Here is a 22,498-nt window from a genome sequence, read left to right as displayed (position 1 = left end):
GATAGAAGCCCCCTGGCTGAAGACTCTTCTCCCAAAGCTCTCCCGGAATACTCACCGCAATGAAGGGTGAATACAGCCCAGCCCAGCCCAGCCTGTCTTCACCAATCCCTTCCCACCTCAGGGCTGACCCCCAAGTCCGGGCCAGGAAGCCCCCCTCCACCCCTGCGGACAGCCAGACCCGCGCGGGGAGGAACCGAGCCCGCGTGGCTCCCGGCGCCCCCGCCCCCAGCCCACCTCGCCCGAGGAGGACTCGGGCGTCCGCGGCGGCGGAGCCTGCTTCCCCGCCTGACTCACCTGGAGGGGGAGGGAGGGGGAAGGGAGGCCGCCGAGCCCCGAGATCCCGGCGTCGGGCGGTCGCGGGGATGGAGCGTCGCAGTGGCAGGGGCTCGCGGTGATGGGGGGTTCTGGGGGGGCACGGACTCTAGGCTGGGACGGTCCCGGGGCCTCTCGGAGCCCGCCCGCCCACGTGACCGCCCCAAAATATCCGACACATTTTCTCCCAAACCGCACACTGACTCTGCAGGCGGGGACACGGAAAATATTTTCTTTCTTTTTCTCCCTCCCCACCCCCCCACCTCCCTCCCAGCCCGGCTCCCTCCTCCCCCTCCCGCCCTCGCTCCTCCCTACCCTGCCGCCTGCCCCTGCCCGGCTCCCTCCTCGGTGCCCTGGGGCTGGGGGGCGGGGGCTGGGCGGGGCGGCCCGGGACGCCTGGGTCTCTGCCACTCCCATTTGCTGGGCTTCCGTGGCTCCGTCCCCGGGAGGCCGGGCAAGGCTGGCAGAAGAGGTCAGTGTCCTGGGCCCATGATGCCACCCTTTCTCTCTGGCACTTTTCCCCTTCCTGCCATTTGCGGGGGGCCGGGGGGTGGGTGCGCGGTGGACTGGTTGAGTCCTCTGGCCGGGCTGTGGTTCCCGGAGGCCAGTCTCTGTACCTCCTCAGGACTGGCAGTGAGGGCTGTCTCCACGTCCTCCCAGGGGTGGCTTGACCGCGCAGGGATCCGCCAGAGCAGAAGCCACTATCTTCACCCTGCGCTTAGCCTTCACCTGCGTGTCAAAGTAGACTGTTCTTCCCCATGCCTACCCCAGCCGATCCTTAGGTCCCAGGAGCAAACTGATTTAACTAGTGGAAGTTGTAGGGATACTGAGGCTTGGGCTTAAAGACCTCCTCCTTCCTCTGCCTTGAGTAAGCTGTGGGAGCTAGGGCGCCTGGGTCCCCGGCTGGCTGCCAAGGCCATCCCCACCTTTAGGCTTGGGTCTGGAGGGGAGAGGCTAGGGAGGAGGGCCGGGGAACTGTAGCTGGGGGTGGGAGGAGCCTTTGCGCTGGGTGTGAGAGAGAAAGCCCAAGCCGAGGGTGTGTGTCTGCCTTAACTAGCGCCTGCCTGCATGCCGGCCTGGTGGATGCGCCACGAATGTTGTTGACGCTAGGTCTGTGTGTGTGTGTGTGTGTGTGTGTGTGTGTGTGTGTGTGCGCGCGCGCGCGCCTGCGTACCCAGTGTGAATGTCAGTGTCTGATGGGGACATTCCTCCAACTTCAACGTGATCACCACAGACTCTCAGCTCTAGAGTCGGAACCCCCTGAGTGTCAGCATCCATCTACTGAGGACAGAGCCAGGGAAGAGGAGGGAGTGTGAAATCCAAGCTCTGTGTACAGAGCCCCAACCCTCCTACAGGGACTAGGGTGGGAGTGAGAGAGTGGAGAAGGGCAGCAGTAGGAGGAGGGCTGGGCCTGGCAGGAGAGATGCACCCAAAGGACCTTCCCAGCAACAGTCCCAAGTAGCTGGCACGGGGGACACTGACTTGGTCACGTCACATTTTCCGTACTGGAATTACCTTGTCCATACTTCTACCCTGAGGACCAGGTATCTTCCCTCCCAGGAGGAAAGGCCACTTTTGGTAGCCAGAGTCAGATGAAGGGGAGGGGGTGAGGGTGCCTGCTGTGGCTCTCTCAGAAGAACAGGAGCTGCTGATGGGGTGCTGACAGGCTCTCCCTTTCACTCTGGGGGTGGGAAGAGCTGGGAATAGATACTCCAGGGTCCGGTCCCCAGGTGGCCCGGCTGCTGTTGACTTTGCTTGGTTACCCTGGGAGCAGCTCTCAGCAGTGTGGGAGGGGCGGGTGTTGGGGAGTTGGACCCAGGCGTTCAGGCTAGGGTGGGATGGCACTCAGCCTGTGTGGCAGGGATCCTGCCAGGAGGCTGCAAAGTTAACCCCTCCTGCCCTGGTGATGGTGGCGGCTGGCGGAAGGAGGGCGGGCCCAACTGCGGTTTGTGAATGTGGCCCTGATTCCTCCTCCCCCTCCCAGCACATCTGTACTTGGTTTACAGTGAATGAGTCTCCTGTCCTCATGAACCGGGCGAGGGCACCACTCCCTCCCTGGCCCCTGGCCGGGCATCCTGACACAGAAGCAGGCGCCACCCACCCCCAGAACACTCTCCAGGCTGGGTAGCACTCTTCCCCTTACCCTTCTTAGAGGGGCTCAGGGGCTGGTCTCCCAGAGCTAGAGCTCTGAGACAACGCAGCCAGGACAGCGAATGGGGCCAGGGAAGCTAATGGGGCGCGGGGGGGGGGGGGGGGGGGGGGGAGGAACGACACAAAACTTGGATAGCCTGGAAAAAGGGAGTGGTCTGGAATTCCATCTGTCTCTGCCTTCCTCATTGTCTTGGTTTGTCTGTCTGTCTGCCTGTGTCTTTGTCTCTGGTGGGTGTTTGTCCATCCATCCGTCTTGGAAACTGTGGCTCCGCCCTTCTGGCCTCTTCTGTCCCCAGCCGACGACAGCAGCCAGGGGGCGATGCCCAGGAAGACCCGCCCTGCACCGGCCCCTCCCCTAGGGATTGCCTCGCCCCCGCCCCTCCCCCGCCCCTCCCCAGGACCCAGTGACTGGGGTCTGTGGGCTGCCGCGGTTTGGAAGTCAAACCAAACTGGCAGATTGGGCAGCAGAGAAGAGGGGTGTTGTGAGGGGTTCCATTTCTTCTCTCCGTCTTGCACTGCAGTCTGTGCTCTGTCCAGTGACTCCAGGAGGAAGTGTGAAAAGAGGGCGTCCCACTCTGGACACTGGTGGAGAGAGCGCCCCTCATTTCTCCTTCTCTCCGGTCACCCCTAGTTCTAGGCTTTGCTCTGTTTGTGGGTGCTCCACTTGATCACCCTGGCAACTTGAGAAATGATATCTTGGGGGCCCTAGAACCAGGCTTCCTTTGCTCCTTACATCACAGAAAGGAGAGAAAATGGATCCAAACTTCCAGCCTGCTGCTAAATCACTTCAGTCCTGTCCGACTCTGTGCGACCCCTGAGACGGCAACCCACCAGGCTCCCCCATCCCTGGGATTCTCCAGGCAAGAACACTGGAGTGGGTTGCCATTTCCTTCGATTTGCCATATAGCCCACCCCTAATTTTCACCCTTGCCTTCTCCCCAGCAGCATCAGGACACTGAATAGGTAATCTGCCCAAGCCCAGTCTGCTACTGGGTAGATGTCCCACACCATGCTCAGAGGTGGCTGGCAGATGTCTGGGGGTGGGGGTGGGGAGGGGGTTGAAAGGGAGGGGAAAGCTCTGTTACAACCCCCAAGGACATCATTAAAGCACGGAAGTGCCATCGGGACTTGGAGACCAGGGCATCCAGGGAGAGCATGATGAAAACATGTTTTGTACAACACGTGTCTTTCCCGTCCTCCCCTCCCCTCCCACCTCCTACCCCAAGCCTGCTCTGTGCCAGGGCTGGTGCCAGCCTTGCCCTGAGTGCTTCTCAATTCTACCCCTGGTATCAGGCCCATTTTGCTGCTTGCCACTTTGTTGGTTCTCCCAGTGAATGACTTTGTGTGTGGAAGGTCTTACTAGCATCAGAGATGCCCAGATCCCCACAGAATAAGGCCTTGACTTTGCAACACAGGATTTTAGGACTAGCCTAAACAACTCTAGGAATTTCTTCCCTGAACACGCACCATAGAGGAATCGGGTGGAGAGGGAGGTGGGAGGGGGGATCGGGATGGGGAATACATGTAACTTCATGGCTGATTCATGTCAAGGTATGACAAAACCCACTGAAATGTTGTGAAGTAATTAGCCTCCAACTAATAAAAGTAAATGAAAAAAAAAACATGCACCATTCATAAATTCAACAAATCTTTATTAAATACCCACTGTATGCCAAGCACTGTGCTAGGCCCTAGGAATCCGTAGGAATCTCCTTGGGCCCAAGTATCCAAGGAAATCAGGAAAGACACTGGGGAGGGGAGGAAGTGAGGAGGAGAAGGGAGAGAAAGGAGGGCAGCAGAAGAGTATGTGCAAAGGCCCAGGAGTCAGGGTCCTGGCTCCCAACCACTCTGCTCCGCCAGAAAGAACAGGGGCCCTTCATTCCTGCTCCTCTCCTGGACTTTGATACACCACAAGGGAGGGATGGTGAGCACTCCTAATGGCCAAAGCACTCTAGGACCCTAGGACATCTGGTGCTCCTGCCCTGGAAAGATTCCCTCCATTTCTTCATCTCTTTGTCCAGAAAGGGAAACAGTCACAGATAGAGAGGAGCAATCCATAGGCTTAGGCCCCAGATTCCATACAGAAAACAAGGCCCCACGCTGAGGTTGAGGGACTCTGGAGTTTACCCTGCTGTAGCCTCACCAGACAGAAAACCTCTCTACTCTGAGCTGTTCGATGGTGTACCCTCCCCCTCTGGGATCCAGCCCTGACCTGTCCCGCTCCCTGGAACAAGGAGCAGGTCTGCCTCCAAGGTTGCCTGGAGCATGTGAGCTAAGAGCTCCAGGTGTCTGCCAGTCTCCATGTGTCTGCCAGTCTCCATGTGGGTGGGTGGAGCAGTCTGTTTGGTACAGAACCTCCGTCCCATCCCAGATTCCAGGGTTTTATCTCTCTTCTGTCCACTGGGGGGCTTCCAGCTCCTCCAGCTTAGACACCAAGGTTCCAAGCTTCTTCCTTTATGAAGAAAAGGGATGGAGGGTGCTTTGAGGACTGAATAGGTTTCTTTGTGGCTGTTCCTCCTCCAGAACTGCCACAGAGGTCATGGGACCAAATGGGGTTAAGTTCTAGACCTGCTCCGATAACCCATTTTCCCTCCCTGTGTCCACACCCCCTGGGGCCAGTGTGTTGGGTGGGGCTGACCTGGCACCTTCACGCCCACATCTGGGACTTCCCCTAGATGGAAACTCCCAGAACCCTGGTGTCCTGCCTCCTCTGCCAGCTTTCCCACTTCACTTACAGGGGGAGCTCCCTGTCTGCCAGCTCTCCTCCAGACTACATCTCTGCCTTAGCCCCAAGGGGCCTCGCGGATGTGGGACCACCTTCAGGGACCATCTTTGATGTCTGACTGCCCTTTCTAGTGGATTCCTTTGAAGAAAAGATGTGAGGCTGGGGGGAGGGAGTTGTGAAGCTGTCCTTTGTTGAGCACCTACTGTATGCCAGGTGTTATGTTTGGCATGTACATTACTCGCTTAATCCACACAGCAGTTCAGAGGAGTAGCAGTTCTCATCCCATTTCACAGAGGAGGGAACTGAGAACCAGAGAGGTTAAGCAGCTTGCCCAATATCACACAGCTAGGATGTAGCAGAGCTAAGATGGGAATCTAGGTCTTGGTGGTCCTGAGCGCTCACCACCACAGGCTTCCTCTTCTGCAGCTGCCCACCTCTCCATGAGATGAGACTTGGAAAATTCAGTTCAATTCAACCCAATTCAGAAAATAGTTACTGAACATCTGTTTTATGCCAGGCACTGATTGGTGCCCGACCAGCAATCTGGAAGGTTGCTGACTCAAGGTCTGATGGGAGAGGTAGGTGTGTGAACTAGGCAGGATCTAATTTCAGCAGAATGATATGAACAAGGTGGCATGGAGTTGAGAATGAAGTAGTACAAAGGAGACACAGATGTAAAGAACAGACTTTTAGACTCAGTGGGAGAAGGAGAAGGAGGGATGATTTGAGAGAAAGCACTGAAACATATATATTACCATATGTAATATATATTACCAGATGATCAGTGAGAGCTTGATGTATGAAGGAGGCCACACAAAGCTGGTGCTCTGTGACAACCTACAGGGATAGGGTGGGGAGGGAGGTGGGTGGAGGGGGGTCCAGGGACACATATATATACACCTATGGCTGATTCATACTGATATATGGCAAAAAAATCACATTATTGTACAGCAACTATCCTCCAATTAAAATAAATAAATAAAATTTTAAAAAGAAAAGAAACAGTATTTCTATTTTCTCTTTAAAAAAAGTATAGAAATACATTATGAACAGTGTACAGAATAAGTTGGAATAAAGTGAATACCTACTCAACTGCCATCCAGCTCAAGAAATAGAGTATTTCCTGCTCCAGAGGTTCTCGCGTGACTGTCCCATCATCCTCTTCCTCTCTGAAGAAGTAACCATCATCCTGACTTTTGTGATAAGTATTTCCTTCTTTTTCTTTATAGTATTAGCACCTATGTATGCATCCCTTTATAATAGTACTTAATTTTGCCTGCTTTTGAGGCTTATATAAACAGAATGACACTGTATTACCCTTTCCTGTCTGACTTATTTTGTTCAACTTGTTTGTGAGAGAGATACAAATTGTTGCACATAACTGTCTTTTTCATTGTTGCAGAGTATTCGGTTGCATGAATATACCACAATACGTATTTTTTTAATTCTGCTGTTGGTAAAAGTTTGAGTTGTTTCACCACAATACGTATTTTTTTAATTCTGGTGTTGGTAAAAGTTTGAGTTGTTTCCAGTTTGGGCTATCATAATGCTACTAAGAACATTTTTGTATATATTTCCCAATATATACATGCAAGAGTTTTTCTAGGCTATAAAGCTAAGAGTCAAAGTGTATGTGCAGGCAATCTCAATTTTTATCAGATAATCGCAAACTGTGTTCCAAAATGGTTGTACCAGTTACACTGCAAGTAGAACATTCTAATCAGGAGCAGGTGTAAAATCAAGACCCATACTCCTTTCTTGCCTAAAACTCTCAGTGGTTTTCTCTTTTCCTTGGAATAAGACCCAAGCCACTGCCGTGGCTCCCGGGGCTTCTACCTGGCTCTCTACCTGTGCCATACGACTCTCCTCTTTGCTTTTTGTACTTGCTGTCCCCCTCTCTGGAATGTTCTTCCATTAGCCATCTCATGGCTATATCCCTCACTTTCTTCAGGTCCTTGCTAAAATGTCACTTCTCAGTGGCACTGTCCCTGACCATTGAATTTTCTTTAAATATTTATTTATTTATTTGACTGCACCAGGTCTTAGTTGTGGCCTGTGCATTCTTACTTGGGGCATGCAAACTCTTAGCTGAGATGTGGGATTTAGTTCCCTGACTAGGGATCACACCCAGGCCCCCTGCATTGGGAGCGCAGAATCTAAGCCACTGGACCACCAGGGAAACCCTGGCCACTGAATTTTCTATCACAAAATTTTCCAGGCCTCCTTACCCTCTTCTCAGCTATTGTGTTCCTCACAGTCCAGCTATCTGGGTTCCAGTCAGCGTCAGGCTGTTCTCCTGTGATCTGCCAGGACTTTTATCTCCTCCCAAACCCTTAAGGGCCCTTGGAGCTGACTGTGTGGTGGCCGTCTAGCTGCTCCTTCTGAAGGATCCACCTCTCTGAGTCACTTTGTATCACATCACTCTGGGTTTTTTTTTTCACAGCCATTCCATGCTCCGAGACAAGCTAATGTATTTATTTGTTTACCTGTTTGCTTTTTGTCCCCACCCAGCCCCACCCCTCACTTTAAAGGGCACTCCATAAGAGGAAACCTCACTGTCTTGCTCTGTAACATGACCAGTACCTGCTGCGTGACGGGCCTTCCAATAATAATTGTCCAGGCTGCTTGTCAGGCTCCCAGAGGCAGCCAGGCCCTCCTCCCCCTGCTCCCCGCAACACCTGGGACTTGCCCTGTGTGGAAACTCCCAGAACCTAGGGCTCCCCCTACCCCGCCAGCTCCCACCAACATCCCAGGCAGAGTCTCAGAGCATCTGCTTATGCTGCTGCCCTGTGTTTCCTCTGGGGACTGTTTGGAAGCCTGAAGCAGTCATTCTGGCCATCAGGGCTGGAGAGTGATGGGCAGGTGTCAGGTGCCCGGAGCTCAAGAAATACTTTTTGAGTGAATCAAGGGGAAGTCTTCAGAGATGAAAAAGATCTTGCCAGGTGGACAAAAGAGAAAGGGCGCTCCAAGCAGAAGGAAGAGTAAACAAATGACAGAGGCGTGGAGGGTGCACATCACGGTTAGAGGACTTGGTCTAATCCGGTGCCCACAGAAGGTTCTCTGTGGAGGGGAGGGGAGCCGGCAAGCAGGGAAGGGGAGGGCTAGTTGCGGAGGTTTGAGCTCCTGCTGGCTCAGAGCGGCTCAGCAGTGTCTTAGGTTTAATCCTGCCCCCACCCCTGCTCCCCAGAGTTCCCCCTCTGACCCCACCCCTACCCTCCCCTTCACCCAACCCCCAGCCTGGCCGCTCCCCGCCGCGCTGAATGGACTTCTCTCTGGGCCTACGTCTGGGGCCTCGGAACAAGAAAGCCAGCCATCAACAGCCACCTGCGCCCTCTGGACACTGCCCACCAGCTGCCTCCCCTTGTCCGTTCTGCCCGCCCTCTGCCTGTGCCGGCCCCTGCCCAGCCTGTCCCCTTCCCGCCTGCTGCACCGCCTATCCTTCCTACACGGCTCCCTGCCCCTCCTGTCCCAGCCTCCTGGGCCCACCCTGCACCTGCTCCTGCCCTCCCTGCCCCGCCTGTCCTCCCTTGACTTACCCCCACAGTGCCTGCAGCCAGTGCTCTGGCCAGCACCTGACCTGCTGCCGCCCCTCTCCTTGCCCCATGTACCCTTGCTCCAGGGGTCGAGCCACCTGTTCCAGCTCCTGCTTGGGCTGCAGTGATGGCTGTGGCTGTGGTCGAGGGGCTGCCTGGGGTCCTCCAGGCTCCACTGGCCGCTGCAGCTGCTGCTTTAGGGGACAGCGCACCTCTCGGCACTGTCTGATTGTCTAGGGGGCGGTTGCCCCCTGGGAGAGTGCCCATCGCCTGGAGCACTTCTGCAGGCAGAAGATCAGCTGGACCCTCTCCCAGGCAGGGAGTGGGGCAGGCTGCTCAGAGCCCCCCGGCCTCCTCCTCAGTCCTGGGAGTGAGAGCCAGGCATCTGTTTTGAAGCTAGTTTCTAGATATGCTCTCATTGGTTCCAGAACCTCCTCTTCTGCAACTTCTGCAATGGAAAATGTTCTTCTCAGGGCCTTTCCTCTGGTCCCTGAAGGTGAGCAAGTTGACCATTTCCCCCTCTAGTAGACCTCCCCAGGAGACCCTTCTTGGCTCATCTTCTCTTGCGTGGATAAGATGGTTTCTTCATCCAGGGATCACTTTTTCTGCCCCGTGGACCTTCACCCATATCCCTGAATAATCCAAGAGTCTCTGATCCCTTTACCTCTCATCCTGAGCCTGGAGGAAGGGCAGTGGCTCTTGGACCGGAAGAAGAGGCTGAACAGAGGATTCTTGGTTCCTCCCTCCCCTTGGATATCATGACATCATTTATGGTCCTTTACTTCTAGGAGCCTGGTGCTCTCCACCTGGATGTCTTATCTTTCAAATCTCTGAGGGCTTGCCCAGCCTCATGACCTCAATCTTCCAGCAATAATCCTATCTGTTACATTCACGCTTATCTGGCAAGGGGTGATGGAAGCTGGGAGCCCTTGACTCAGATTCCCAATGATTCCATCCACACGTAGTTAGTCATAGTCCCCTGTCACTGGGAGTGGGGCTGGGGAGTTGGAGAAGCCACAAAGAGGAAGATGGAGCTAATAGATGCTGGTATCTGCCTGGGATTGGATCTTAAGCTGAGAGCCCCTAAGCATCCCACCATATTCTCCAAGTTATCTGACACTGATCTGCTTCAGTCTTCTCTATCTCTGCCTCCTTCTCTGGGACCCTTTGTTCTTTCCTTTCTATCTCTGTATACCCTTCTGCTTATCCTTCCTTCTAGCTTTCTGTATCACTCTCTCCACTTCTGTTTCCTTTTTTCTATCACCTGGACACTCTACCTCCACCTAATTTGTGTCTTTACATCTGGTTTCTCCCACTCTGTCCCTTCTTTTCCCCATCTAATTTAAAATCTACTTAGCATACATGTCTTTTTCTTTCCCCTTTCCCTGTCTCATTTTATATTTCATGTTTGTTTTCTTCCTTTGTCTTTTTTAAAAAAAAAAACAAAAAACAGGACATAGTTACATATAGTTCCACTATATGTTACGATTATTTTTTAAGTAGATAAATTAAGATCTTTTCCTTGGTCTTTTGACTCACCTCCTATTTCTCTCCTTTTCTGTCCTATTCCGCTTCTGGGAGCAAGTCATTCTAGATCTTTTCCATTTCTATTTCCCTTCTTTGTCTCTTTCTTTGTTCCTGTCTTTCTGGATCCAATTCTGTTCTGTTTTTCAATTCCTATCTCTCTTTCTGCCTCCCCAGTATCTGACTTTCTGTCTGTCTCTCCCCATCTCTCTGGGTCCTGCAGCTTCCTGCACACAGGCCTACGTCATACCCATCTCATTGCTGTCCAAGGGCCAGGACACCAAGTCTTCCATTGTCCCCCAAACAGCCCATGTCCTGGAGTGAGCAAGGGCTGGACATAGCTACCAAACAGTCCCTTTGTCCCCTGCCCACTATCCAAGCCATCTTATCCTTACTCAGCTCTAAGTCCAAAACTTTTTCCTTTCCAACTTCATATTATGAAAATTGGCAACTAAAAAGAAAAAGAATTATGCATTTATGCTACCTGTCCTGCGTAAACTATATTTCAGGGTGGTCAAATAGCTCTAAGTGGTGAAGGAAATTTCTTTTTTACAGAACTCCAGCTAATGTAGAAGAAAAATGGAATTAGGAAAATCACCGTTTTGCAAACCCTAATGAAATAATTGATCAGAGCAAGACTCTTCAATGGATGAAGCTAAGGATGGTGGTTGATGCAGCACTTTATGATGGAGTATTGAAGCTGTAACTACCTGACCCCACTGATGAATCTTAGCATCACTAAAAAGGGCACAACCACATAGCCTATACCTCCTGGTATGATGCAATCTGAAGCACTCAGCACCACCTGTGAAGGACTCTTGCCAAACAAAGGAACAAACAAAAAAACTGAACATGATTCTAATCAAACCCTACCGCTAACCTCCATTTAATAGGAAATATAGGGGGTGGAGAACAAATTAAATGGCACAATAAGGAAGTAAAACAAAATATCCAGAATGTGGGACATTCTAAAGGAAATCCGACCTGGTTTCTTCAACTCTCAATGGCTGAACAGGAGGGTCAATGAGAGGGGGTGTACAAAGATAGCTACTACATAGAATAAGTGGACCTTGTTAGATTCCTGATGGGGGGACCTCCCCCAGTTGTAAAAAGATATTTTTAGACTGTTGAAAACATTTAACTATGAACTGAGTACTTACAATGCCAAGGAATCAGTGTTGATTTTGTTAAATGTGAAAATGGCCTTGAGGTTATGTAAGAAAAGGTCCTGATTTCCTAGAGATGCATACTGAAGCATGGAATGAAGCGATGTATTTAAGTATTTTTGGCAAGTAAAAAAAGAAAGAAAGGAGGAGAAGTAACAAAGGGACAAAAGTCAATATTGTTGAATTAAGTATATAAGGTTTCATAGAACCTCTCTACCTTTAAGTATATTTGAACATTTTCATAATAAAAGTTTTAAATGATGCTGTTTTTGTAAGCATGCTTCCTAGTAATTCCCAGAGCATCCTCCCTGCCTGCTCTGAAAGCCAGACTTCCCCCTATAACTCCCCACATACAGACCCTGGTCCTCCTAGCCCTCTACTAGAAGTGGGTCCTAAAGATGGATTTGCCCTCCCAGGAGATTCTCTATCCCCTCCAGTCCTCTGCGGCTCTGCTGGTACGTATCCCATGTAAAGCATCTTTCTCAGCTGTGCTTCACAGCTCTGAGGGGCCAGGGGAACCTTAAAGAGAAAACGTATTTTGAATAGGTCCCATGATAAAAATAATCCAAAATAATGTAACCTTCCCAAAAGTCTTTCTTAGGTGCTTCTGACAAAAATGCAACTCAGTAATGGAGAACACTGGCCTCCATCCTGGAAAACAGAAGACAAGGCATGTAAGACCATCCTGTCCCACTTCCTGCTATCATTCAGGGTGACCTCCTCCCTCAAAGAAAAGATCACCAGGAACTGAGCAACTGGGTGTCAGGAGATGAAGGATTTTCAGTCCAGGACCAGGATGGAGGCCATTTGGATTCCCCCATGCCCTTACTCACTGAGTGACCTTGGGAAATCATGATCTTTGAGCTTTGTGCTTCTAGACGAAGCATGGGAACCGATACTCTTTCCTATTCTCTAGAAGTTTGCCAGTTAGGGATAAAGGCACTTTGGAAGTTGTGGAATATATATCTCAGCTGTTTATCATAAGAAAGTATTTCTCAAGATATAATTCCAGACTCTCCCACCCTTCTTTAGCATAAAGAAAACCAACACTTACTAATCACCTGTGCAAGTGAGTGAACACATTTAATCTTCTCAGAAATCACGAGTGTGGAATTGGGAAGATCTGGGTCCCAGTTCTGACTCTACCTCTTACCATGTGAGTCCTGTCGTGTTACTTAACCTTTCCCATTCTGAAGTACCTACCTAATGAGTTGTTGTGACAGTTAAACAGTTCATCTATAGCAGTTGGCCCAGGACTTCCTAAAACAGAGCTTAGATGTAATACATAATAACTGATGCACTTCCCTGGTGGTCCAGTGGTTAAAGAATCCACAAGCCAATGCAGGGTACACAGGTTCAATCCCTGGTCTGGGAAGATTCCATACGTCAAGGGGCAAATAAGCCCACATACCACAACTACTGAACCCCTCGTGCCCTAGAGCTCATGCTCTGCAAAAAGAGAAGCCCTCACACTGCAACTAGAGTAGTCCCCACCCCACTGGCTGCAACTAGAGAAAGCCCATGCAACAATAAAGACTCAGTCCAGCCAAAAATAAATAATCTTAAAAAAAAAAACTGATAAGAGTTACCAGCTAATAAAGACCAGCACTTTTTTAGAATAATTTACATGTATTATCTTACTAATTTATTTATTCATCTGATATTTATGGAATGCCTTTTATGTACCATTAAATGTTTCAAGTACTGGAAATATAAGTGAACAAAGCAGAAATCTGTAGGGAGAAGAAACAGTAAGTGAAATATACAGTATGCCAGATAGTATTAAGTGCTATGAAGAAAAGGCAGCAAAGGAGAATAGAGAAGCAGGTAGGTTACTGTGGCAGAGGTGGTGCTGCCTTTTCAAACAGTATGAGCAAGGAAGGCCTCTCTGATAAGATGACACTTGAACAGAGAATTGTAGGAGCTGAAGGAGGGAACCATGTGGGTATCTGGGAGAACCAGAACTTCACAGGGCACAGTGTGCAAAGGCCCTAGTGATAGCCAGTGTAGATGGAGTAGAAGGCACAGGAGGGAAAATGGTAAGAGATGAGGTCAGAGAAGTGGCAGCGGAAAAGAGGACAAAGGATTTTGTAGGTTACTATGATTCTGGCTTTTTCGCTTAGTGAGATAAGAAACCACTGGAGGGTGTATTTTTTGTTTTGTTTTGTTTGTTTTAAAATATTTATTTACTTATTTGGCTTCCTTGAGTCTTAATTATGGCAGGTGGGATCTTCCTTTCAGCATGTGGGATCTAGTTCCCTGATCAGGGATGGAACCCAGGCCCCTTGCATTGGAAGGAGGAGTTTCAGCCACTGGACCACCAGGGAAGTTCCCCATTGGAGGGTTTTGAGGAGATAATACTAAAGCTGGAAAGAGGTTAAATAACCTTTCCCAGGTACCACAGCTGGTAAGTAGCAGAGGGTGGGCGTCCAACTCCAAGGCTGAAGTTCTTAACTCTTGACTGCCACTGAACTTTAGCCTTTTTCAGTTGGGCGCTGCTCTCCTATGATGCAGACCAAGAAACTGGGACACTAAGTCATATGGCTTGCCCGAGGCGACACAGCTGGTAAGTGACAGGGGTGGGATTTGAGCCTTAGCGGTCTGCAAGCCAAGTCCAAGTCCTTTACACCACACTGCCTCCCTCAGGTGTCTGAGCCATACTGACTTCTGGCCAGGAAGTCACTATTGTGGGAGAAGAGAAAATCGAGAAGCCCGTCTCGGCTTAGGGTGACAATGTTCCTTAAGAAGATCAAACCCCCGATTCTGCGGAACTCCTGGCATTGTCTTAGGCACAGCAGCGCTCCGTAACCCACGACACGGAGGAAGAGACTGAAAATGGGTCTTTATTTCCAGGGGGCTCGGTAGGTATCCGGGAGTCGAAGAAGCGGGAGTCGAAGAAGCGAGTGTCACGGGAAGGCCACGGATGGGAGTGAACCAGGAGCAGAAGCCGCGACTACCACCACCTCCAGTCTTGGCCCCGCCGGCGTCCGGAGGTTGTCACCGAGTCGCGGCTAGAGGCGGAGCAGGGGCGGGGTTTGAACGCCGCGCCCCCGTCACGTGATGGGGCCATCATGGCGGCGGCCAGAGGCCTCCCCGGCTCCCGGAAGCAGGCTGTGAGGGGCGGGCGCGCTGGTGGAACCCGAGCCGGAGCCAGAGCTGGAGGTACAGCGGGAAGGGCGGCCGGGCGGCCTGGAGCCGGACGTGTCCGGAGCGTCCCCGCAGACCGGGGCAGCAGGTGAGACCAGGGTCTGGGCAAGGCGCGAGCATGTGTGGCGGGGGCTAGGGGGCGCAGGCGGGGGTGCCCTGATCCGAAGGAGGGGGAAATCTGAGATGCATGCGCGTGACCTGAAGCAACTCTAGAGGCCTGCGCGGGTGGTAGGGATGCCTGGGACAGATGACGAGACCTCGAGGGCAAAGACCAGGCTCCCCAAAGAGGATGGGAGGTAACAGAAGGAAGTACAGTGTGTAAACGCTGTTGTGGGGGAGGGCAGCAGCCCCTGAACTTGCGGGGCTGGGACTAGGTACTCCCTCTGTGCTATGCCAGGCAAGGGCGGGGCGAAGGCTCAGCCTTCTCTCCTCTCACACCCCTCCCTGCCCCACAGTGGCCTTGGAGACCGCTCTGGCCGGCCACTCCTACCACCCACCCAACTGGTCCCTCCGGTCTGAGCTCTGGGGGAGTGGAATCGAGGGGTGGGGGAGTGCTGTTGGCAGGGGGGTTGGGTGGATCCGCCTTCTGCTTAGACAGGCAGCCCCTTGACAGCGCTACCGGGGCAATGGATGTGACTCTGAAGCCCCCTTCTCTTCCCAGGTCGTCCGGGGGCCGGCCATGCTGGTGACTGCTTACCTTGCTTTTGTGGTCCTCCTGGCCTCCTGCCTGGGGTTGGAGCTGTCAAGATGCCGGGCTAAGCCCTCTGGAAGGGCCTGCAGCAATCCCTCTTTCCTTCGGTTTCAACTGGACTTCTATCAGGTTTACTTCCTGGCTCTGGCAGCTGACTGGCTCCAGGCCCCCTACCTCTACAAACTCTATCAGCATTACCACTTCCTGGAGGCACAGATTGCCATCCTCTATGTCTGCGGCCTTGCCTCCACCGTCCTCTTTGGACTGGTGGCTTCCTCCCTGGTGGATTGGCTGGGTCGCAAGAAATCTTGTGTCCTCTTCTCCCTCACTTACTCTCTCTGCTGCTTAACCAAACTCTCTCGGGACTACTTTGTGCTGCTCGTGGGCCGAGCACTAGGTGGGTTGTCTACAGCCCTGCTCTTCTCAGCCTTTGAGGCCTGGTATATCCATGAGCACCTGGAACGGCATGACTTCCCCGCCGAGTGGATCCCAGCTACCTTTGCCCAAGCTGCCTTCTGGAACCATGTGCTGGCTGTAGCGGCAGGTGTGGCAGCTGAGGCTGTGGCCTGCTGGATGGGCCTGGGGCCTGTAGCCCCCTTTGTGGCCGCCATCCCTCTCTTGGCTCTGGCTGGGGCCTTGGCCCTTCATAACTGGGGAGAGAACTATGATCGGCAGCGTGCCTTCTCTAGGACCTGTGCTGGGGGCCTGCGCTGCCTCCTGTCGGACCGTCGTGTGCTGCTGCTGGGCACCATCCAGGCCCTGTTTGAAAGTGTCATCTTCATCTTTGTCTTCCTCTGGACGCCTGTGCTGGACCCACATGGGGCTCCGCTGGGCATCATCTTCTCCAGCTTCATGGCAGCCAGCCTGCTCGGCTCTTCCCTCTACCGTATCGCTACCTCCAAGAGGTACCACCTTCAGCCCATGCATCTACTCTCCCTCGCTGTCCTCATCGTCGTCTTCTCCCTCTTCATGTTGACTTTCTCTACCAGCCCAGGCCAGGAGAGTCCAGTGGAATCTTTCATAGCCTTCCTCCTTATCGAATTGGCCTGTGGACTGTACTTCCCCAGCATGAGCTTCCTGCGGAGAAAGGTGATCCCTGAGACTGAGCAAGCTGGTGTCCTCAACTGGTTCCGGGTGCCCCTGCACTTACTGGCCTGCCTGGGGCTCCTGGTCCTCCATGACAGCGATCGCAAAACAGGCACTCGGAATATGTTCAGCATCTGCTCCGCCGTCATGGTGATGGCTCTGCTGGCGGTGGTGGGACTCTTCACCGTGGTCAGGCATGATGCTGAGCTGCGGGTGCCCTCACCCACTGGGGAGCCCTACACTCCTGAGCTCTGACCCTGTTCCAGGACCAGGGAGCTGGGATGGACCCTTGAATCCCACCTCTCCAGGGCTGAACAGATCTCTCTGTGACCTTATGGCTCTCTGGCCCCTCAGCCTGTCTGGGGACTCCTCGTGCCAGTGCTTTGGGTTGGGAAGCACATGGGGTGATGGCCTGGAAAGAAGATGCCAAAAGTTGCCTCTGTGTCACTCCCTTCCCCCTTTCCACTTTAAAATAAACAATTTTAATTGATCATTGATCTCATTTACTCATCCTCACCTGTACCCACCTCAGGAGTTCTTATAAGGGGGCACCTGGAGGTTGTGAGGAGAGAGGTGGGATTACCAGTGGAACGTTTGTCTTTCTAGCTTCACTAAGACTTGTTTAGTTGCTAAGTTGTGTCTGACTCTTTGTGACCCCATGGACTGTAGCCCACCAGGCTCCTCTCTCCATGGGATTTGCCAGGCAAGAATACTGAAGTGGGTTGCCATTGCCCTCTCCATGGGATCTTCCTGATCCAGCGATTGAACCCGCATCTCCTGCACTGGCAAGCAGATTCTTTACCACTGAGCCACCAGGGACGTCCTCTCTAAGACTGCCTCCACCTTAAACTGAGAGCTGTGGAATTGCCTTTCAACAAAAATGGGTGGGAAAAGCCTGAGGCACCAAGGTCCTCCATATCTTGTTACCCTGGGGACAGGCACCCTCCCCATTTGCCAAGCAAAAACTTGACTCCACATCCAGGGTGAGACAATCTCTGGAGCCTATGGAGTGGATGTCCAAGCCCCTGAGCAAAGATTCCAGGGGCTCAAGCTGCTTCTGTGACCACCCCTTGTGGCAAATCCAGAGGCTTGCTGCATGAATAGGCTTGCAGCTCAGCACATGTGTGCCGCTTGCCTTCTGCCTCTCTGGCTACAAATGCACCCCTTGTCCACATCACCTGGTCCCATCAGGGCCTGTATGCTTGCGTGAAACCCAAGTGAAGGGCTGCAGAGGAGAGAGCAGTGAATGGCTGACAGACCGTGATCTTGTCTGTACCTGATTCTTCCCCACCCTGAGTGAGTGAGGGTGAGGGAGCCATCAGGGCAGGAAATAGTACCAGTACCAGGAACTCAAGTTCTGTGAGCCCCTCCCTGCCTCACCTCTGATTGTATCTGCCTTTCCTCCTCCCACCCAAACCTGGGCTTCTCAGAGGTAGCAGAGCCAGCAGTTAAGCAGGGTGGGGATGGAGGGAGGGTCGGCTCAGGGTGTGTCCTGGAATGTGCTTAAGGTGGGCATGAGGGCCCTGCCTGTCCTAGAAAAGAGGTTGATGACCTTTCCTTGGGTCCCAGACGAATTCCCAGACAGGAAGAAGCAAAACTTTCCAGGACCTGCAAGTCCAAACCTGTGTGTCGAGATAGCATCACCCACTGGGGGAGGAATGCTGATGGATGGGTCCCTGCGGGGTGAGGGAAGAGGGAGGTAAGAGTAGTGGTCTCAGGTCCCTGCTCAGAGAAGGAAAAAACACATTCCCCCACCCAGCTGCAGGGAATATACGCTGAGGTTAAGTATGAAAGAAGCAGATATCTTTTCCTTCCCCCATCTTAAGGCTAAAACAGAGTCTGTTGCAATAACTCCACTTCCCCTTTCTGCCTGTATTTTATAGTTATTTGTAGACTCTCCTTCCTTGAGGACAGGAAGAAATTGTGTCTTATATGCCCTTGTCTCCCCCATATATATACACAAGTGGGTGCTTGGCCCATGGCTGTGCTCAGTAAATGGAGAGGAGACAGGCTAACTAACTCCGGGCTTTTCTTGTTTTTTTTTTTCAGGCTTTTCAAGAGTAGCCCGTTTGGGAAGTCTATTAGACTGGAATCCAGAGGCTAGTTAATGATTTGTTGTTTTGAATGAGAGTATTTACTGATGGAAGCATGAGGCGGGCAGCATGTTCCTGAGTGAAAAGGAAATAGGGAGCTAGAGGAGACAGACTAGTGAAGTTCCTTCAGCTTTGTCCTTGCTGAGTTCTCTTCAAAGATGCTGGTAGATGATAGAGTGGGGAGGGTTCTTCCTGGCAGACTCATTGGGTGTGACAAGCTGGCAGGTATCTAAGATTGTCCATTTAGCTGTAAACATTTTATTGCTGCTACTGCTGCTAAGTCGCTTCAGTCGTGTCCGACTCTGTGCGACCCCATAGACGGCAGCCCACCAGGTTCCCCCATCCCTGGGAATGTCCAGGCCAGAACACTGGAGTAGGTTGCCATTTCCTTCTCCAATGCATGAAAGTCAAAAGTGAAAGTGAAGTTGCTCAGTCGTATCCGGCTCTTAGTGACCCCATGGACCCCAGCCTACTAGTCTCCTCCATCCATGGGATTTTCCAGGCAAGAGTACTGGAGTGGGGTGCTTTTGCCTTCTCCAAACATTTTATTGAGTACCTACTATATACCAGGCATTGTATTCCTAGGTGCTGGTGAAAGTTTTTTTTATCTGAGAGGAAATTCCACTTAAAGGGCATGTAGCAAAGCCAAGGCTAAAACTTGCCTCCTGCTGCCCACCCAGTGCCCCTTCTATGGCATGTACTGACTCTCCCCTGGGCCTTCACCTACTTGACTTTCCCTCTCTAGCCCTGCTCCTTTCTCCCAAGCCCTGTCCCTGGAGAAGGGCATGAGAGTGGGAGCACTTAGCCATGGCTACCTGGCCCAGATCTGGATATTTGCCCATATGAGGCAAATGAGGGATTGATTTACCAGGTGCACGGTGCCTGCAAAGCAGTGCTCATGATGCCTTGCTGAGAGGCAGTGCAGGGAACTAACTGGTGAAGAGCTTGGAGCCAGAGCCCAACTGTCTGGGTTCACATTTGTGCCTCAGTTTCCTCATCTATAAAATGGGGATGATGGTATAGTATCTACCCTGAGGGTGCTTGTGAGGGTTAAATCAAGCGCTTGGAACAGCAGTTGGCCTCCAATGTAAGTACTACTAAGTGTTTGCTTTCATATTTTATTTTTTAACTTTTTCAGTCCAGCTGAGCCTACCCAGATTTGGGTGTGAGAATGAGTGGATGGGGCTGTAAGGGGGTGAACAACTTTCCAACGCATCCCTGTGGTTGGGTGATTCCCAGCAGTGTTTATGCTTGGTCCTGGCCCAGAGAGCAGGATCAGGCTATCTGAGAGGCCTTCTGCTTTGGGGTGTGTGAGTAGCTGAGGAGGGTGTCAGTGTGTTCCACTTGAACTCATTTCCTCTTCCTCAAGTGGGAAGGTCAGCTTGGTGTCAGATTTGATATACACCACCATTTTTCCCTAAGAGAATTTCCTGATTTTCTGCCTTTCCATCCAGCTGGATATATAATTATTTTATTTGGAGCTTTTAAGTAATCCTGAGAACAGAGACAGCCCAAGGAACCAGGAGCCAATGAACAAGAAGGCAGGAGGACTGGGGCATGAAGACAGTACTGAGTTCTGAGGCTGGAGAGTGACCTCTTCCTGGAAATCCAGCCCCTGTTCAGGGAGGGGAGAGGGCTGCTCCCAGCTGATGGCCATGATCCTTCCACTGGGTCTGGGTTCCACTTCCCAATACACTCTTCCCCTAACCCCAATCCTGTGGTTCTCCCTGTCCGTTTATTATTTTTTGCCACCACTTCCCCACAGAACCACAGAATAGAATTAAAAGACAAGTGAAAGTTTGTCATGCTTGGGATCAGGCCTAATGTCATCAAAATGATGTCACATTCACTTTAATGATTTTTTAACAATAAATATGCGCTAATTGTAAAAGAATCAAAGGCAAATACAGATATATTTAATAAATATGTGAATGTAAATACATGTCCACGTGTTAAAATACATATATTGATATATAAATATATTACAAATTACATATAGACATATAAAAAATGATAGGCTCCCTTATGCCCCCCTTCATACCAGTGTCAAATGTTTGTAGTCTAGGGCATATATTTAATTATTTTAATAAAAATGAATCATACCATTCATGCTGTTCTCCAACTTGTTTTGTTTTTTATTTATTAAAGTATACCGTATTTTTCTCTTTTTAAAAACAATTGAGAAAAAAAAAATTGAGGGGATGGTACTGACGAACCTATCTGCAGGGCAGATGTAGAGAACAGACTTGTGGACAGAGTGGGGTAAGGAGTATCATTAAAACATATACATTACCATGTAATAGATAATAGATAGATAACCAGTGGGAATTTGCTATCTGAGACAGGAGCTCAAACCAGGTGCTCTGTGATAACCTACAGGGGTGGGATGGGGTGGGAGGTGGGAGGGAGGTTCAAGAGGGAAGGGACATATGTATGCCTATGGCTGGTTCATGTTGATATATGGCAGAAACTGACACAATATTGTAAAAAAATCCTCCTCCAATTAAAAATAAATTTATTAAATACAAAAACAATTGAGGGATCACTTCTCGGCCTTTTGGCTAAGATCAAGTGTAAAAACAATTGAGGGACGTCCCTCGTGGTCCAGTGGTTAAGAATCCACCTTGCGATGCAGGGGACTCAAGTTCAATAGTTGGTCTTGGTTGGGGAACTAAGATTCCACATGCAGAGGAGCAACTAAGCCCAAGCAATGAAAAGTCCCCCGTTTTGCAACTAAGACTCAGTTCAGTTCAGTTCAGGCCCAGTCCTGTTCAACTCTTTGCGACCCCATGGACTGCAGCACGCCAGGCTTCCCTGTCCATCACCAACTCCTGGAGCTTGCTCAAACTCATGTCCATGGAGTCGGTGATGCCATCCAACCATCTCATCTTACTGGATGCAGTCAAATAAATAATAAAATATTTAAAAATAAATAAATAAAAATTGAAATCCACAAGACTATAACATTCATATATCTATGACATCTTTATATGTCTATATATATATAAGATGCTTTTAATGGCTGCTAAGCCGTGTTGGGCCTTTGGAAAGCATTTCAAGGCTTTTCTGTTTGAGGCTGGCAGAACCCCTGAGAGAGAGTGAGGCTTGATGTTACTACCCTATTTCACAGATTAATAATAAATTGAGCTGGGACTAGAACCTGGCTCCTCTGTCCAGGCTCAACTTGAAAGCTCCTTTCACCATCTCATTACTGTCTCTTTATAAACATCAGGGATTCTGTGAGTGTTTGAATTATGTGACTCAAATTGACACTGGTCAACACTTTTTGATCTCTAAAGAACTTCCTTCTTGTTAGAAGTAGAAGGTGCATAAAAGTTTTCTTCTCTTGAAGAGGGAAAAAATTCTAGAACATTGTCAGGGTTAAGGTGTAAGCAAGAGGAAATAAATATTGAGAGAACTGATGTATCATTAATCATTTATAGACCTCTCCTCTCTGCTGGTTCCCTCACTCTATAAGAGACAGGTAACTTCTGCAACACACATTGAACCCCTGCAGTAATATTACCATTTCAACGCTGAGATTCTCGGGTCATTCTTTTGTTTTGATTTGTTTTAAATAGTCTTCCCGGCTAGATTCACAGCTCTTAAAAGCGGTTGACGTGATGAAGAAAACCAGTAACAGAGAAGGATGAGTTATCCAATAGAGTAAACTGGAACACACAATTCTGAACTGAATTCTTTAGAGGAGGAAGGGAAGAGAGGCAGTCAAGTGCATGTTTGGGGACGTAGTTTGTATTCACCGAACGCAAGCCATTAAAACCTGTGAAATATTCCACTGAATGAATTTTCCTAGTTCTTCACTCACAGCCCCTACCCTACCCATCTACCCTCCACCCCCATCAAGAAAATTGTCTTTCTCAAACAATCCAACTGATGGAGGGAGCAAGGCTGGAAGGCAGAGAGAGCTGGAACTCGCTACAGTACTTGCGTCAGTACCCCTCGGAAAACTACGGTTTTAAAGAATTCCTTGAAAGGTTACGCCTTTTTTTTTTTTTTTTTTTTGAATAACTCAAATTGAGAGTTTCCAAGTAAGTTCTTCTTGTTGTCTA

General features: G+C 50.6%; 2 protein-coding genes across 3 annotated transcripts; both read left to right on the top strand.

Moving 5' to 3' along the window:
- Positions 1–8,448: 8,448 nt before the first annotated feature.
- LOC139030918 (keratin, ultra high-sulfur matrix protein) lies at positions 8,449–11,672 on the top strand. The gene has a single exon (XM_070454864.1). The coding sequence runs from the start codon at positions 8,449–8,451 to the stop codon at positions 8,956–8,958; it is 510 nt and encodes a 169-aa protein (XP_070310965.1). The 3' UTR covers positions 8,959–11,672.
- A 2,794-nt stretch (positions 11,673–14,466) lies between these two features.
- MFSD5 (major facilitator superfamily domain containing 5) lies at positions 14,467–16,826 on the top strand. 2 transcript variants are annotated; one of them, XM_020894991.2, is made up of 2 exons: positions 14,467–14,646; positions 15,220–16,826. In XM_020894991.2, exon 2 carries the CDS (start codon positions 15,238–15,240, stop codon positions 16,588–16,590), a length of 1,353 nt encoding a protein of 450 aa, XP_020750650.2. In that variant the 5' UTR covers positions 14,467–14,646; positions 15,220–15,237; the 3' UTR covers positions 16,591–16,826. The 2 variants fall into 2 exon arrangements, with proteins under 2 accessions (XP_020750650.2, XP_020750651.2); XM_020894992.2 differs by lacking the exon at positions 14,467–14,646 and adding an exon at positions 14,754–14,854.
- The last annotated feature ends 5,672 nt before the right edge of the window (positions 16,827–22,498 follow it).

Source organism: Odocoileus virginianus, chromosome 24, assembly GCF_023699985.2.
Source record: "Odocoileus virginianus isolate 20LAN1187 ecotype Illinois chromosome 24, Ovbor_1.2, whole genome shotgun sequence".
Lineage (NCBI taxonomy): Eukaryota > Metazoa > Chordata > Mammalia > Artiodactyla > Cervidae > Odocoileus > Odocoileus virginianus.
Note: the sequence above shows the minus strand (reverse complement) of the source record. Positions and strands in the feature narration are given on the sequence as shown.

Excerpts from the sequence above, each read along its gene's own strand:
- LOC139030918 (XM_070454864.1), top strand. The coding sequence starts at position 8,449 with ATGGACTTCTCTCTGGGCCTACGTCTGGGGCCTCGGAACAAGAAAGCC.
- MFSD5 (XM_020894991.2), top strand. The coding sequence starts at position 15,238 with ATGCTGGTGACTGCTTACCTTGCTTTTGTGGTCCTCCTGGCCTCCTGC.